Here is a 19,402-nt window from a genome sequence, read left to right as displayed (position 1 = left end):
ATTATCTATAGTAAAGGATCCTACAAATTAATGTAAGATACAGTCACAGAAAATAATTATATTCATAAGTACGTCTGAGTCAGTGACAACCCTACAACAGATGTATCCATCGGATCGCCATCAATGATGGTGATACATGGCTGTGTACATAATGTATATACAACTCGTCTAAACATCAACCCAACAATGTTAGATCTGTAAATTTGCTTTCGCAAATTTTTGGTTCTTCCCTCGCCGGGATTCGAACCCATGCTACTGTGATATCGTGACACCAAATCGCCTGCACTGCAGCCGTCCCGCTAGACCACACGACCACCTGGGCTCTCAATAAAGAGCTTTCGGTGGCCATATGTTACCTTTCCACGTCAGTTTTAATCTAGCGGCGTACTACAGTACATGATATATGAGGCATGAAGATGTTATTGTTACAGATCAGCTAAATTATCTATAGTAAAGGATCCTACAAATTAATGTAAGATACAGTCACAGAAAATAATTATATTCATAAGTACGTCTGAGTCAGTGACAACCCTACAACAGATGTATCCATCGGATCGCCATCAATGATGGTGATACATGGCTGTGTACATAATGTATATACAACTCGTCTAAACATCAACCCAACAATGTTAGATCTGTAAATTTGCTTTCGCAAATTTTTGGTTCTTCCCTCGCCGGGATTCGAACCCATGCTACTGTGATATCGTGACACCAAATCGCCTGCACTGCAGCCGTCCCGCTAGACCACACGACCACCTGGGCTCTCAATAAAGAGCTTTCGGTGGCCATATGTTACCTTTCCACGTCAGTTTTAATCTAGCGGCGTACTACAGTACATGATATATAAGGCATGAAGATGTTATTGTTACAGATCAGCTAAATTATCTATAGTAAAGGATCCTACAAATTAATGTAAGATACAGTCACAGAAAATAATTATATTCATAAGTACGTCTGAGTCAGTGACAACCCTACAACAGATGTATCCATCGGATCGCCATCAATGATGGTGATACATGGCTGTGTACATAATGTATATACAACTCGTCTAAACATCAACCCAACAATGTTAGATCTGTAAATTTGCTTTCGCAAATTTTTGGTTCTTCCCTCGCCGGGATTCGAACCCATGCTACTGTGATATCGTGACACCAAATCGCCTGCACTGCAGCCGTCCCGCTAGACCACACGACCACCTGGGCTCTCAATAAAGAGCTTTCGGTGGCCATATGTTACCTTTCCACGTCAGTTTTAATCTAGCGGCGTACTACAGTACATGATATATAAGGCATGAAGATGTTATTGTTACAGATCAGCTAAATTATCTATAGTAAAGGATCCTACAAATTAATGTAAGATACAGTCACAGAAAATAATTATATTCATAAGTACGTCTGAGTCAGTGACAACCCTACAACAGATGTATCCATCGGATCGCCATCAATGATGGTGATACATGGCTGTGTACATAATGTATATACATAATATATATATTGCGAAAGCAAATTTACAGATCTAACATTGTTGGGTTGATGTTTAGACGAGTTGTATATACATTATGTACACAGCCATGTATCACCATCATTGATGGCGATCCGATGAATACATCTGTTGTAGAGTTGTCACTGACTCAGACGTATGTCGTCATTTGGATATACGTTTTAGTATATTATAAATCAAATATGAGAATTTGAGTTAAATCGGTGAAAAATGAATTTGACAGTTAATCTCCCTTTTATGTATTCAGATAATATTCGTTAGTATACAAATGTTAATAATTGTTTTCATTGAATATAAGTAAATTGGGTAATATGAGCTCCCATTTAAAATCTATATGTATTTTTGATGTCAACGTTACTATTTGTTTAAATATTCAGTTTGTAAAATTTGCTATTATGTCATTTATAGAACTACTGGTTTTATTTTTTTAACTTTTTTTACCATGAAACAATTGATCAGAATTGAACTATACATGTATACATTTATAATTGATTTCATCCCAGTCCTCATGTACATGTACCACTATAGCTATTAATCAACAGAACAAATGCAAATACTTATAGTTTTGATGCCATGAAAGTTCTTTTTTATAAATCTCTAATCTTTATATCAATATACATGATATATTAACAGTATCCCAATATGAACATGTTGGGCTCTTCTACAGCAGAATATACAGTATAAGGTTTTCTCATTTGTATAGGCCTGTTTACAGGATGTATAATGGAATACTGTTGTCAGTCTGTCTGTCCGTCCGTTGTAAACATGTCAGACATTAACTTTAAAAGGCTTTGATAAAACTGCATAAAACTTTGGTGAATTGTTTATATCTATCGACGTGGACTCCCTTTCGTTTTTATTTTACTAATTTTAGAATTTATGTTTCCGAGTTCTAAAAAAAGGGGAATATTCCAGTTTTCAAACTTTAAATCAAAAATGCTTTCAGCAGTTCTCTTGAAACATTGGTGAATTGTTGATATCTAGTGATGTGAGCTGCTGCCTTTAGATAGAATCTTACAAATTTTACATTTCCAAGTTATGGTGGTTTAATATATTAAAAAGGGGGAATTTTCAAGTTTCTGATAATGTTATCAACAATTCTCATTAAACTTTGGTGCATTGTTTATATCTATTGATGTAAAATCCCTGTTTGATTTTCAACAATTTCTAATATGACATTGAGAAGTAATTTTATTCTTAGTACATGTGACAAGCTTATCAAGCACTCATGGTCCAGCTGGTTATTTAAAGTAGAATGCCTATGGATGACTTTTAATTTCTTGCATCCATTTTATTTAAATTTTAAGGAATAGTTGTTATATTAAGTTTTGAGAAGAATTATTATGAAATGTATTAACAATATTTAGAATATATCGTTTAAAATTTAGGTTTCATGAAGTCAGATTTGAACATGGACTTGAGAAATGAAGATGGAGTAAAGCCCGAATGTCAGTTTTAGTCTTATATATGTTTGTCAATTTTACTCTTATATACATGTATGTTTACATATATTATTGATTCAGTGGTGATGGTAAATAGAAACTCACATGTCTAAGATAAAATTTTATAGTTTTGAATGTTCCTTCATCAGTTAACTAAAATTAGGTGGAGATATGTTCTTATTTCCAATAGAGGGGCACTCAATCTATATCAATGTGTGCATGAAGTGATTGATATTTGATAGATGCTGAATGCTTTTACCACAAATTTGTGAAAGTTTGAACCGGTATTTGTACTTAAAATACAATAATAAAATTCATGTCTTTCACTTCAGGACTTCTGATCCAATCATGTATATGTAGTATGGCATGGTAATTGAGATATGGTTTTGGTCGATGGATGGATATAAAGGACCTGTATATACGTAGTACAAAGTATATCACTGGATTGAGCTCTTTGTCCAGTGTATTATGAAAGTGCTTTGTTTTGAGCTCAGTTCATTGTTATGCAATTCATTCATTGGGAAATAAAGATTTGACAGACAACTCTCATGTACAAGGAATTATCAAAGTTGTATCCATTTTATGTACAATGTAAGTAATAGGGAGATAATAGCATTTTATTTAGATTTGAATCAAACATTTTTGTCCATTAGCCAAATTTATAAAAAAAAAAAAATTACCAAACAACGCTACTCTAGCTACTAGCAATATGAAGCCTGATTGTTATGTTACACTTTATTTTATACATCTATACTGCCTACATGACACCTTAGTCCTGAGTGTAAATGGTCATCCAGTATGTTAAAAAAAATTAAAAATTTATAAGGCCTATTTGGCCTAATTGAATTCTAAAACTATATTTCATTGTACATGTTCAACATTTATCATTCATTTGTTTATTTCTTAATTTTTGTGAATTAACAGCAATTATCAATTACTAAAATACACTTTCATACCACAACAAAACTGCCTTACTGTATTGGTATTACCTATATTTTTTATCCATATCACAAAAATGAATTGAAAAGAGAATATTTTTGCAATACCTTTTTCATATTGAATACTATAACCTTTTAGATCTTTAGACATATTAAGTAGATGTTCATATCCACTTGAAATTTTATGAGATGACTTCTGTAGCAGTTATATTTTTTATGAGTCTTTGAAGCATGCTCACAAAGGTTCTTTAGATGCTATCATTTTCATACTGGCCAATTTTTTTTTTTGGATTTGACCCTACTTTCATATAATTAATATAAAATAAAACAGAAGTTTACTCTCTAGCTCATCTAGTCCCAACCATCATGTCAGGCATTGTCATTACTAATGTCTTCTAAACTGAGTAAAATAATTCCTCTCCTAGCTTCAAAATGTATCCAAAATCAAAGATGTGGAACATATTTTATCATAATCATTTGACAATTAATGCAATTAGTGTCTCTTCCATGCCGGTTTTGAACATAAAAAAACTAAATATTAAATAAATAACTCTCTTAGTGCTCAGGTTGGTTGTCATTTTGTGCAACACAGGTTTTTTTTATAATTCTTTATTTTGTACTTCTTCATCTCATACAATTTTTTATCAAAGAAAAATACAAAACATGTTTATTCATTTTGACCTGTCAGTGTCAGTGCTTATATGAACATCCCCTCCCCATACAAAAAAAAAACAAAAAAACAAAAAACAAAACAAAAACTAAACAAAAAGTACAAAAAACAAACAAACAAACAAAAAATAAATAAAATAAATATAAAAAATCATTGACTAAATTCATATCCGATTAAATTGATATTTAACGATTATAATTATTATTAATGCAACCTAATTATTCTATTCATACATGTACTCATAAACAAAAGCAAAAAAATAAATATATATATATATATAGTGACATTCATTTATATTTTGTTGTTATTTTCTCTCCCAACAATATCTGGAAATCATATATAAAAAAAACAGTATTTTAACTCCTATTATCATAGCATAGTAACACATATTTAATTCTTCCATACATACATATATATACTATCTATAGGATACACACTAACCACTGTCCAATTGTGATGTGCATCCAGTTGTGTTACACATTTATTTTCAGTCAAGTATGAGTTATCTTTCTTGTATCATAAAATAAGTTGTTGAAATGGTTCCATTTTTTTCTATTTTTTCACCTATTGCAGGAGAACTGTGAAAAGTGGAAGATAGTTTTTCAATAGTATAATAAATTTGTGCAACACAGTTAGTAATATGGGAAAAACATAGAACTTCTTTTGTCATACAAAACACTGTCAAACACCCAAACATACTATCCACACTGATCTGTGTCCACACTTGTAAAGAAGAACAAAATACTTTGAGATAAATCAATGGAAAAGTTTTAAGCAATATCCTGTTTTAAACCCATTTATCTTTATTGATTTTACCTTTGAATAACTGTCAAAACTGGATTATATTTTTCCATTTATATAATAGAATAAAATATTATATAACGTTTAGAATTTGAAATAATTCATTTAAAAATGCGACTCCATGCACAATCTAACACTTGTTATAGATCACAATATTTACCACTGCTAACTGGGAAAGCCCCCTACCCTTCCAAGGTACAGAAAAAGTTCGATCATAGTCCGATATTCTTATCACATATATATACAATGTGTGCAACTGTTCATTTTGAAATGGCAGCCATAAAATATATTTTTATCATCCTAATTGAATTCCCCGAAATCCCCCCTTTTTACCTTAACCAAAAAGAATAATGATCTTCCGTTCTTGTAACATGGTTTATGAATATCAACGTGCGCACAATTAGTTTATCAGATACGTCTTGATTGGGAACAACCAAGTTAAAAATAACAAAGTTTAGACTCTAAAATGTATCCAAAGTTAGTCGATAAAACAAATGAAAATTGTTTTTGTTAAAAAAAAAACCAGAATGATAGATTAATACAATCTAATCACTTTATTTACAGAAAGGTACCGGCAATGTCAATATGTCTTGGTTAACATGGCGAAATATGGGTATTTTGGCCTTAAACGGCCATTTAACGTACAGTTATTGATCAAAATATATATATAGCAACTGTCAAATACTTATAGATGATCGTCGATCATCTCAACATGATTGATTTTCTCGTTTGAGCCGGGATGGCGAAAGCGAGAAAAGCAATCGAGTTGAGATGGCCAATGATAATCTGTTTATCGCTATTTTAGAGAAAAAGATCAAAGGAAAAATGCACAAAATAGCGATAAAGATAGATATTTTACACACATTTATAACTTCTTTGTAAAATAAATTTTGTAGCAAAAATTCTTTTTTTGGTATTAAAAGCTGTTGCTCATATCTTAATACCAATGACAATTAAAAGTGGGCTTTGTTTGCAGTGTTTGCTTTTAAGTTGTTTTGAATTTTATGCGAGAAGTAAAGAGCCCTTAAGATTTTTAAGTAAATATATAAGATAAAATCCTAAATTATAAACACTGATGTCCCTCAGACTAATGTCTTATTAACATCTGAAGGATGGTATTTGGGTAGATCAATAATACTGTTTGATTCTCGGGGCCAAATACGTGGTCATATACTACATTCTACTATCTCCTAGTTAAAATTTTGATTTCTACAAAAAAAATATTTTGGAAACGGAGATATTTGGTTTATAAATCTTCATTTTAATGTGGATTTTGAAACTTTAATAAGTTTAATAAGTTGATCACATCTGTCGATCAAACTGACTTTTGAGACAGAATGAACATAAATCATGATATAGCATATTTCATCACACTATGTCTCCAAAACTTAAAAAATATAACTCATTCTAAAAGTTTCGTTTCCTATCTTTTCTACAAATCTAACATCATATAGTACGGATTTTTTGTTCTTGCAAGTGAACGATATTCCCCTGCGTTATGATTTATTTATAGTCATGTATATACAAATACCAATACAACATACACTCTGTAAATCTTATTACAAGTGCCTTAGATTTTTTCAAGAGCCAAACTGCCCTATCCAGTATCTTAAGAATAAGGAATTGTCCGGTTTATTATTTAGAGACATATAACAGGTAAATTGCTAAGTCACTTATACACCTGAAATCAATATTGCACGCTTAACTGGCCCTTTAACACAGTGTACAAGCGGACAGTGACACAAAACGGAAGTTGCTGATCTGTCCGACGGCGATCGGCTCGTTGTTTTTCAAAAAAATATAGAATATCAACACAAAGTGTCCCATAATGGATTGTTCAGCAGCTCAAGGTAAGTGAATAACTACAATGGTGTATTTTTGACCATTTAAAGCTTATTTTATGCTTTTAGCATCAACCGTCTTTTTAAAATAACTCCTGATCATGAAGAGGGGTCAAAATTTTGCGATTTTTCGAGTCATAAATCTTAACAAAACTCCGAAAATTCAAACATTTTCAAGATTTTTAATCGATACATAGTTGAATAATCATATTCCGCATACACACACAAAAGTTTGGTTCATTTTTTTTTATTATATTGTCACAATTGAATCTTTTCTATTCAAAGTGTACTGTCCGCCTCGTTGCCACCGTATGTTTTCATACTGTCCGATTCGTTGGTCATATTCATGATCGATATCTTAAGCAAAAGTAAGATTGAAACATGCAATTTATCCACATTTAAACTTTATTCAACACAGATACTGTCTATGATTATATATGGAAAATATTTATAGATTATATATTCAGCTTGGATCTCGTGTCAATTAAAGGGGGACATTGATCACTCTTCCAGAACCTTTACTCATGTCTGCTGCTCGTATTCATCGTTTGCGGACCTTGTTGTTAGATTCTCTACCGATATAATATTCTAATAAATGCATGGTGAATTCAGTACACATGTTCCCTATGACATGATCTTTCTAATTTAATGCAAAATTAGAGTTTTGATCCAATTTTACGGCCTAATGAACATAGAAAACGATAGTGCGAGTGGGGCATCCGTGTACTATGGTCACATTCTTGTTTAAAAGTTATTTTAAAACAACAGTAGATGATAGTGAGTGATGCAGCGCTCTTACTTTGCATCCGTGATCAGACTTTAACATTTCGATCATAATGTATACTATAACATAGATGTAATCGTAGGTACATGGGGACGGGTATTTTTTGCCCCATATTTTCCATATTTGTTAATTTCACTGATATTCGTGTTTTTTAAACTTACAAAAATATAATTCAGGAGCGGATCCAGAAATTGTTAAGAGAGAATTCATACCCAGATGAAAGATTAAAAAAAAAGTAACTAGGGTTCCCAACCCCGGACCCCCGACCGCCTGGATCCGCAACTGCCTAAGCGATTACAAATACATGTATTAAGTAACGTGAATGTATTCATATTAATTTATTTAATCGATGATTTGTACATATAAGAATTGAATAATAACTCATACAGAATAAATGCAAGTTATGATAAAAAATTTAACAAGAAAGGCTTCACCGCATACTTCATGTTAAATGTGTGTATATAAGTATTCTTACCTCTACTAAGGCAATAGGAAAACAAACTCATGGACCATTCAAGTACACCGTAACTTTTCAATTGATTCTTTTTGACTTGAATTCCAAGCCATGAGATTTGTTTGATTATTGGTGAAATAAGACGCAAACTGGGTGTAAAAAACTATTGTTTTGATTTTCTGTGTCAAACGTTTATAAATATAAAAAAGAAGATTTGGTGTAATTGCCAATGAGACAACTCTCAACAAGAGAACAAATTAAATGACACAGAAATGAACAACTATAGGTCACCGTACGGCCTTCAACAATGAGCAAAGCCCATACCGCATAGTCAGCTATAAAAGGCCTAGAAATAACTTTTGTTGCATGGTTGTATTTTTCATGAAAAGTTATTACCCCTATTTATGTTTTTAAGTGATATAATAACAATGTTCCACATGAATGTATGAATAAATATACCATAAAAATCACCTACGTGCCCCATTTTCCTAAAACAAACTAGAGAAACGTATATTAAATGTTCATGTGCATGCATTAACAATGCTTTTTATATGTAATAATCAGTAACATTTTATAAATGTTGATATTTCCTAGGAAATCGGTCATGAATGTGGATAAATTGCATGTTTCAATCTTACTTTTGCTTAAGATATCGATCATGAATATGACCAACGAATCGGACAGTATGAAAACATACGGTGGTAACGAGGCGGACAGTACACTTTGAATAGAAAAGATTCAATTGTGACAATATAATAAAAAAAAATGAACCAAACTTTTGTGTGTGTATGCGGAATATGATTATTCAACTATGTATCGATTAAAAATCTTGAAAATGTTTGAATTTTCGGAGTTTTGTTAAGATTTATGACTCGAAAAATCGCAAAATTTTGACCCCTCTTCATGATCAGGAGTTATTTTAAAAAGACGGTTGATGCTAAAAGCATAAAATAAGCTTTAAATGGTCAAAAATACATCATTGTAGTTATTCACTTACCTTGAGCTGCTGAACAATCCATTATGGGACACTTTGTGTTGATATTCTATATTTTTTTGAAAAACAACGAGCCGATCGCCGTCGGACAGATCAGCAACTTCCGTTTTGTGTCACTGTCCACTTGTACACTGTGTTTAAGTTTGAACCTATAAATTTCTTATATCATGACCGCTTTGTAAATAATTTCAGGTTTAAACATTATTAGCAGAATCTTCATAATTAGACACGAGTTTCAGGTATGTCACGTTTATTACGATTTCAAATTTGTTTTTTTTGTAGAAAGGATAGGCAAGCTGGTAACAAGAAAAAAGCTTCAGTTTTTTAAACTTATATTTAGATTTTACCATAACATTTATATAGTAAATCAGATGCAGTTTTAAATGTTTAACTATTATACCATTAATGGCTGCCAACTTTAAGTTTTGGTTTGTTCGTCATATATATACGAATGTATAATGTGCATATCGTTATGCAGTATCCCTCTATGCAGTAGGAAGTATGATATGTTTGGTGGATTTTCCCTAATAAACCTATTGAAACATTGTAAATACCTATACACATATTCCATTGTCTTTCGGTTAATGGAGACCTAGTCCTGGTTATGTTAAATTATAATTTGTGTATGTTGCTTACTGGGTATAATTCCGTTACTGAGGTTAAATGTCTTTTTCTTCTTTTTGTTAACTTCGAATGGTTTATATTTTGCTAATTTTATTTATCATTATGTAAAACAAACATATAAGTGGTAACGCAACGGATTCGAATTTCTGTATCACCTTCATAGATTTTAGAAGATGTGGTATGAGTGCCAATGAGAACTCTTCTTTCATAGGTTTGACTCCTCGTCTGGCTTTGTCTTTTCATTAGCTCCTTTTTGGTTTCAATGCTTGTAGTAGATTTTGGACTTTAACATATTTTGGCCGCTCGATTACTATAAAGAGAGTTAATGGATATAATAAACATATTAAATGCAATATTTGCCCATCATTCTGTTTTTTTGTTGCTGATTCAAATGAACGGAGGGTTAGTACCTGATTTACTACATAATGAGTGGGATAAAGGTTCATGAAGATGGTCTAATAAGGAATAAAACATGAACCTTCTAATTCTAGAAAGGATGGAAGTCTAGATATTCTCATCCTATATGTGAAAAGTTACCAATATTATTATACTAGTTGAGAGTATTTTTGTTATAACAATGTTCTCACATTTGATTTTGATATCAACGCCCTGTACATAATTCCTATTTTCCTATAAGATTCCTAGGTCATAGACAGACTTCAAACTATGTTCCAATTTGTTATAATCTATTAACCAAATTTTTAATATTCAGTTTTCATGTATATTCAATTATCTGAAAACCTTGTAAAATTCCATTAAAATGTGACTTTATAGTTACAGAGGCGCATAGGAAAACAAACCTATGCGATAAAAGATAGGGTCTCAATTTCCCAATTAAATGTACAAGCGTTTAGTTATTATGTAACAATATTCCATCGACACATTTATGTGTAGAATATTTTTCTAAAGTAATGCAAAGAGCTTGTGTATTCTTATGAAAATAACATTGAAAGATAGTTGCTTTTTAGAAGTTGCGGAACCAATGGTTCTAAATGGTCAAAAAAAAGTATTCCTTTTAATATTTAACCGAAACAATATTGGCTCGATTTATCATACAATAATATTTATTTGACATGGCAAGGATATGATCGAATTTTCGTAGGCACATTGATCTACTTTTGACCAGGTATTTAACATGTAATTGGCTATATAAATACTAGTCGTGTAGAAACTGCTTACTTTGCGCATGACCTAAACATTTATGTTAAGTTCTAGTTGTTCAGACTGTGTTAGCTCCGATTGTTTACGGTTTGTCAATTGTTATTAGTCAGTTCGTTCTTTTTTTCTGTTTTTTGCCTGAATTATGATATTATACTGTCAGCTTGGTAATCTTTTGATATTTTCGATTCAAAACTCAAATAAGATATCTTCAGGAAAACAATAACAGTCATTACATTTTCTTTTTATTATTAGTGAAAATGCCAGCCAAAGTGTTATTTGTTCTAACCAGTCATGATAAATTGGGAGCTACGGACCACAAGACCGGTTGGTATTTACCGGAGGTAGCTCATCCTTACCACGCACTAAAAGCAAAGGGACATAAAATCACATTCCTAAGTCCAAAAGGAGGGAAGGCGCCAATGGTAATATATATATGTATATATATTCAGATATTCATAAAACACAATCATTTCATTTGTTTTAGATGTTGGTGCTGACATCAAGTATCTTTGATGCGTACATTGTACATTTCGTATTTTATGTTTCAGGATCCAGGTAGTGGCGAAGCCTTTAAAGATGACCAAATCTGTAAGGATCTTCTAGCAAACAAAGAGGCAATGTCCGCAATTGATAACACACGCAAACCCTCAGAAATTAAAGCAAGGTAATCATTGTTTAGTAAGAGGATCGAAGCGCACTACTTATTAGTGGGAAACAAAAGTGAGCGCATGGGCGTGATACGACTTTATTTCAAAGGTTCGAAATAGTACGCTACAAGAGACAAAAATCGGTAAAAACTTTACTATTACCAGTAATGTGTATCCTATCTATGTAAATATGATATAATTCATAATGGGGGGCAAGAGTTATCATCCAAAAACAACGTGTGCGAACTATAAATCTTGTCAAAAGTTATTGGCAATTACAATGGACAAGACTTTCGTGTATGGCTATATAATATCGATGTCATGTTGAATTTGGATATTCTATTTTGTTTATAGTAATGAAATATCTTATGTGTATCAGAAGAACATGTAGTGAATTAGTTTGAGATGACATAATGTTACTCGGAAACACATTGATCTCACACAAGCGATTTCTGTCATGTTATTCCGGTATTTAGAGGCATTTTTCTAAGAAATTATTCAATCATTCATACTAGAAGCAACTTTTACAATCTATACAGTTTTTTATAACCATATAAAAAAGGAAGATGTCTTGGTCTTTATTTGCAGTGATTTTAAAGCTATATTTTATGCTGGAGGACATGGTCCTATGTTTGATCTTCCTGAAAACCAGGAGATAGCAAAAATAGGTGTGGGTATTTATGAAAACGGAGGAATTGTCAGTGCCGTATGTCACGGACCAGTAGGTAGGTATATTTTTTATTATAGCAGTTTTATTGAGAACTTTCGTTTCATTTTAAAAGCATCTCTCATAATTTAAATCTAACGATTTATAATGATGAGTCGTGATGGTATTAGAGAATTATGATATCAAGACAACTTCGAAATTAAGTATAAAGATGAAGCTAAAAAATGAAGCTTTTTGTTTTGGATCTTAATCAAGCTGTTAAACGTTAAACAAACTCTTGTTGACCAAACCAGCTTCAAATAAACACTTTATGAATTTCACGCGTCCGAAGCGCAAGCTGTTTATTATTATTCTACGTCTTGAACGATCAAACGTAATCATTTAAAGTCCAGGGATACGTAGATACGCTGAAATGTTAGGAGCTAAATGACCAAATAGGACATAAACAGATGTACACATTACACAGGTTATGTATATTTTAAAAGTGTTACTGGGACATGGCGAATTCATTATTTGGTTACTAGATAGTCGTGTTATATTAATCTTGCGGAAGCATGCTTTCTATTCTCAAATTTTAAAATAAATCAGTGGCATTTCATTTCTTTTATATTGCATTTTTTCTCAATTTTTTTATTAGGCCCTAAGATTCAGTTTAAAGTTGCACAAATTTTTCAGTTTGTGTAAATAGAAATTTTGTATTTTAGGACTAGTTCCATTGAAACTCTCCAATGGTGACCATTTAATAAAGGGCAAGAAAGTAACAGCATTCACAAATGAAGAAGAAGACGGCGTACAACTGACGTCAGTCATGCCATTTCCTTTAGAAACTAAACTTAAAGAACTCGGTGGAACTTTTGTAGCAGCTGACATGTGGAAACCAAATGTCCAGGTTGGTATTGTACTACAATCATCACGATTTTAGATTTCGATTGTTGAAAGAAAGTTCGAAATAATCCTGAGATATGTGTATACTTCAATAACATAAAAACAAAGAAAAAATGAACAAAGGTTTATGGCTAAATGATATAAAGTAAAAGTATATCTTGTCAAAAGTAAGTCTAATCAGACATATTAGAGCACATCTATCGTTTTGATATATGAGACGTTATAGGGAAAATATTTAATAAAATTATATTTTTTTGTTTGTTTCTGGTTTAGATTGGTTTTTTTTTGTCTTTACAATCCTTATATTTGATGCAAGCGAGAAGATATTTTCCACACGTATACTATCAAACTCTTAAAAAGGAAAATAGACTGTTATAATTCTTACATGATTTGCATATTAGGAAATACTTTGATATGATTGGTCGAGAGGACTTCCTGTAGTTGATCTTAACGTTGTTTATTTTTCGATAGACGACGTTGACCGCACTTCTTTTCGTAACCAATGTAAACAAGATGGCGGCGATAATAACATCAACGTTAAGAAAATTTATTTTCACTTCACGATACTCGTTAAATCAAATAATAAACACAAAACAGTTGTTTGGATGATAATACGAGTTTTTGTAGTTTATTTTTTTTTATCAGATACTAGTAGGACATTTCATGGCGATCATATTTTTGTGTTAACCAACAAATATATTAATGCGCCAGGCATACTCAATGACACAATTATACAATTTACGTGTGATAGAGTTTACGAGATGGGCAAAGTAAAAATAAATGGTTCCTTGCATATATAGCAATATTTATCAACTATGATGATAATTTGATTGGATAATTTGATTTCAAATGATGTGGCTTTATGTGTAAAATATTCCTGCAAAACATCTTCGGAAAATCTCAAGTATTAAAAAAATTATGTTAAAAAAAGATGCCAAAATTTTCAGGAGTGCAACACTTTTTTGTGACATTTTAAAACAATACTTTTTTTTTTAAGACACAGCAAATTGTTTAATGGAGTGATATGCCTTACATTCTTTTTTGTTTTAAAACTGTTATATCTTAGTAATGATTTTAGCTGAAAATGAAGCTTTTCTTTTGAACCGTTTTGATACAGATGTGTTTTAAAAAAAATAATTGTGCCATGTCAGGAGTGCAACACAAACATTAGTATTACTGAGGAATGGAATGAGTTTTCTTCAAATGACTCACACCTTAACATAAACTAAAGTCAATCCTGTAAAACAAACATGTCCTTTCTAGAATAAGTAGTTCATTTACCTGATTATTAATATAAATAATGTATGAGAGTCAAGTAAATAAGGCCTCCCTATGAGTGTTCGGAGTGCAACTTTGATGTTTAAAGACTTACACTGAAAATATACAAAAGCCAATATATGGTTCTGTATATTTATTTTTCAAAAGATACTATGATAGATACAAGATTGCACCCAAAGAGTAGTCTGATAGACTAGGAGTTTTTCTTTTAGAACCATTTCTTTGATGTCAGGAGTGCAACAGTTTTAAAATGAGAAAGACATTTTCTTGGACTTTTTAAGATAATCTCAGCTCCTAGTGACTTATTTGCATCAACACATGTTTTCTAACTATTTAGGTTGAATGTATGAGCTATAATAAATTCTTAAAGGTAAACTTAAAAGTAGGACTTAGATCCAAGAATTGTTTTTTGTCACAAGTAAACATATTTTAATGCTAAATTTTCATATGATTTTCAAATTATTGAAGCTAATTGTCTTAAACTTTGTCATTTGATTGGAAAATAACCATATTTCAATTTAGAAGTTTTAGAATGGTTTCATGTAATACTTTTTAGACTATTATAATTGTTATAACAAACAATTAATTGTGTTGCACTCCTGACATGGATTTACCATAACAAACCATCTAGCACATTTTGAGTTTAATTTTAAGACCCAACCTTTCAATGAATGAAAGATGGGAAAGATGGTTGTGAAACCCAACTTTAGAGTAAAATCATTAAGGGTAAGTGCATACAAAGTCAACAACAACCTCAACTTTGAGGAGTAAAAATTGAGAAAAAGAAGAAGAAGATCCAAATCTGAAGGACAATCTAGACAAATATAAACAAAGAAAGAACAAAGAAAACAAAACAATGTAACACTTAATTCAAAAGACTTTGACCAGAATTAAAACACCTAGAGAAATCAGAAAGAAAAAGACATTATCTGCCTGACCATCCCAAATCTTGTGCTTAAACAATTGAGCACATCATATCCACAGCTACACCAAGGTGGTTGTCAGAGTTAAATTCAGTTAATGAGAACTGATGGCAGCTGCATACAAGAAATTGATGAGTCTTAAACATGTTGAACATGTTGAAGTATAAACAAAATTGAGGAACCCCTTAAAGATCTGAAAACTGTTGAAAAGAAAATGAAATTCTCAAAGAGTTCATTATTAAGTTGTAAGTCTAAGTTGTTTTTAGGTAGCCTGTTCTTTTTGAAAATGCCATATTTTTTTTTTTCACTTCTGCACCCATCAATTTCTAGCACACTTCCATCAATACTGATTATTTCTTACAACTACCTTTGTTTAGCTGTGGCTATGATGTATTCCATTGTTTTAGGGCAAGATTTGGCTTTGTCAGGACAAATTTGCCCTATACTTAGTCTTCTCCTTCTGATTTCTCTAGATAGTGTGTCTGTACCTTTACTTATCGACTGGATATTTTTCTGTGGATTTGCATTTTTTTTCTGGCTTTTGTAAATTTATTTTTGCTCTTCTGTTGCCAATCTCTCTGGGTTTTTTTTCATTTTTGATATCTATGTTTTTGTTTTCAGGTTTAAGTCTTTGTAATTACGTTTTACATTTCTTGTTCTTTCTTTGGTTATATTTGTCTAGTGTGTCCTTGAGGTGGATCTTCTTTCAGAGTTTTTTCTCAATTTTCTGCTCATCAAAGTTATAGTCGATGTTGACTTTGATAGTTGTTTTGATCCCTTAGTCTGTCTATAATCAGGTAAGTTTAGTAAGTTTAGTTTTCATCAACTATCTTTCCCATCTTTCATTTATTTTGAGATTGGATCTGCAAGATGAACTCAAAATTTGCGAAACTTTCAAAGATGAAAATATTGAATATGTGCAAAACTTCTTATTGCGGTAAATTCTTGTCAGGAGTTCAACAAAAATAATTGTTTGTTTTTACAGTTATAATAATTTAATAAGTATTAAACGAAACCATTATAAAACTTTTGAAACTGAAATATGGTTATTTCTCATAAAATGCACAGTTTATGACAATCAGATTCATAAATTCTAAAATTATGTAAAAAATTGTCATTCAAGAATTTTTGCTCGGGACAAACTATAGTTCTTGGATCAAAGTCCTGCTTTGAAAGTTACAATTAAGAATTTATTATAACTCCTACAAGTAACCAAAATAGTTAAGAAAACATGTTAAGATGCAAATAAGTCACTAGGAGCTGAGATTATCTTAAAATGTAAGTCCAAGAAAATGTCATTTAAAAACTGTTCCACTCCTGACATCACAAGATATGATTCTTAAAGAAAAAATCCTTGTCTATCAGACTACTCTTTGGGTGTAATCTTGTATCTATTATAGTATCTTTTGAAAAATAAAACAGAACCATATATTGGCTTTTGTATTTTTTCAGTGTAAGTCTTTAAACTTCAAAGTTGCACTCCGAACACTCATAGGGAGGCCTTATTTACTTGACTCTCACACATTATTTATATTAATAATCAGGTAAATGAACTACTTATTCTAGAAAGGACATGTTTGTTTTCCAGGATTGACTTGTTTATGTTTAGGTACGAGTCATTTAAGCAAAAATCATTCTATTTCTCACTAATGTTAATTTTTGCGTTGCACTCCTGACATGGCACACATTTTTTTCAAAACAAATCTGTATCAAAACGGTTCAATGGACAAGCTTCATTCTGAGCTGAAATCATAACTAAGACATACTAATTATAATATACATAAGAATCTATGGCACATGTCATCATATTACAAGTTGCCGTGTCTTTCAAATAAAACTTTTTTTTCAAAATGTCAAGAAAAACTGTTGCACTCCTGACAATTTTAGCATCTTTTTTTAATGTAATTTTTCTAATGCTTGAAATTTTCCAAAGATATTTAGCAGGATTATTCTACACATCAAGCCACAAAATTAAGCCCATTTTAACATTGCAAAGACTGCCATTTACAAAAATTAGTAGCGAAATTTGATGAGATGTGAATTTATGTATACAATAAGTGAAATGTATGATATATAGCTAAAATAATATTGTTTAAATGAAAATAAAATGTCAAATCTGAAAGGCATATATGTATATAAACACTTACTCTAGAAATCATGGTATGTTTTGATGATGTATAAACTGTTTTGATATGATATATATTGAATGTCAGGAGTGCAACAAGATTGGGGAAATAAAGTACCTTATATAGGTAATAATTTTTAAAAAAATAAGAGTTCAGAAAAAACTTTGAACATTGCAGATCTCTTTTTAAGTTGTCAAACAGCAATTCTAATGAATATTTAATGGAATTAAGTTCATAGTTTGGTAACTTACCCTCAATTGTATAAGAATGTGTCAGAAAAATCAATTTAAATATGATCTGAAGTGCATAAGATGCATAAGTTAAAACAGAAATTAGATTCAAATGACAGATTTAGGTCTTTATAAACAACCAATGATTAAAATTTAAAAAAATCATGAGCATTTTGTTCTAGTTTCTGTATTTAAGTTGTGTGTATAATATGTCATGTATGTCAGGAGTGCAACAAAAACAGGGGAAATTGGATGTATTTTCTATTTGATATATCTTTTTTATTAAAAGATTTATCTATCATTTTTTTTCCTCAGTGAATTTTAAAAAGGGTTAATTTTAATAATCAGAAGGTTTTTTATCAACTTATTGATTAATTATTTTTTAATCAAAAATTTTTCAATCAACTTTAAATGAATTGATACAAAAAATAGCCAAAAACATTGAAAAAAATTATAATCAAAGATGAGATTATTAATTTTTGCATTAAAAGTAATATTTGGATTTCTGCAATCAAATGGGGTGAAAAAAATATTTAATATTTGATAGTGTTTGTCTGAAATCATATTCCCAAAAGATATACTTGATTTAGTTTTTTTTTATTGGTTTCTTTTAATAAAGTTTCAGAACTTTTTTGTTTCTTTATGCTTTTTTATATCCTTTTGGAATTATTAACTTAAATGTATATGTATCAAGATACAATAATAGAAAATCTACTAAAACATTGTTGCAATTTGGTAAAAAAAAAAAAAATTTGAAAGGAATTTATTGCTGTATAAACTGGACCAAGTCACTCACAAACATATCATAAAATTCCTTAAGGCTTTTATTTGTTTGTGAGTGAATTGGTCCAGTTTATACACCAATAAATTCCTTAAAAAAATGTTTAATCCTATAAGATTGAATTGTTTAGATTACAGATATGAAGCCTTAAATTTTATTACTTCATCAGTTTAGAATCATGTTTAAATAATGTGTTGAATTTACTTTATCAAACATTTATGTTTTAGGTTGACGGTCGCCTCATCACTGGACAAAATCCTGCCTCAGCAACACCTGTAGGAGAGGCACTGGCAAAACTTTTATAAACATTCTGATCTGCCGTGGCTTACAAATTTGATTGAAAAGTATCTATATCCATTTGTGTACGTGTTGCGTTTGAAATATTTATATTATATTGCTGATTGTACAGATATCTTATAAACAAGTTGTATTTGTAATATCAAAGCAATGTATCAAATTAACTATTGAAAAGTAAAAAAAACGCTTTGACCTGTGTATGCCTCAAAATTGCCTTTTTGTAGGGAGAAATGTATGTTTTTAGCACAAATGTCCATTCTTGTGTACTGATCAATTATTGTCTTTTAACTTGTGTGTGTATATCTTTAGGACAATTGCTTGAATATGTCAGACAAATTGGACTCTCTCGGTTCACTCGT

General features: G+C 30.9%; 2 protein-coding genes across 3 annotated transcripts in view; both read left to right on the top strand.

Annotated features, from left to right (window-relative positions):
• LOC139487765 (uncharacterized) overlaps window positions 1-19,227 on the top strand; it is a 28,830-nt gene extending 9,603 nt beyond the window's left edge. Inside the window, exons 1-6 of one of the 2 annotated variants that reach the window (XM_071272832.1) lie at window positions 9,579-9,663; window positions 11,462-11,631; window positions 11,758-11,873; window positions 12,445-12,581; window positions 13,228-13,412; window positions 18,974-19,227. In XM_071272832.1, coding sequence (XP_071128933.1) covers window positions 11,467-11,631; window positions 11,758-11,873; window positions 12,445-12,581; window positions 13,228-13,412; window positions 18,974-19,051 — 681 coding nt within the window. In that variant the 5' untranslated portion in view covers window positions 9,579-9,663; window positions 11,462-11,466 and the 3' untranslated portion in view covers window positions 19,052-19,227. Of the gene's footprint in view, window positions 1-9,578; window positions 9,664-11,461; window positions 11,632-11,757; window positions 11,874-12,444; window positions 12,582-13,227; window positions 13,413-18,973 lie in introns of those variants that run through there. The other variant, XM_071272831.1, reaches the window with a different exon arrangement.
• LOC139487774 (28 kDa heat- and acid-stable phosphoprotein-like) overlaps window positions 1-19,402 on the top strand; it is a 327,843-nt gene that overhangs the window by 232,733 nt on the left and 75,708 nt on the right. The window lies entirely within an intron of this gene.

Source organism: Mytilus edulis, chromosome 9 (genome assembly GCF_963676685.1).
Source record: "Mytilus edulis chromosome 9, xbMytEdul2.2, whole genome shotgun sequence".
Classification (NCBI taxonomy): Eukaryota; Metazoa; Mollusca; class Bivalvia; order Mytilida; family Mytilidae; genus Mytilus; species Mytilus edulis.
The sequence above is the reverse complement of the archived record's forward strand: the minus strand, read 5'-3'. Positions and strand labels throughout refer to the sequence as shown.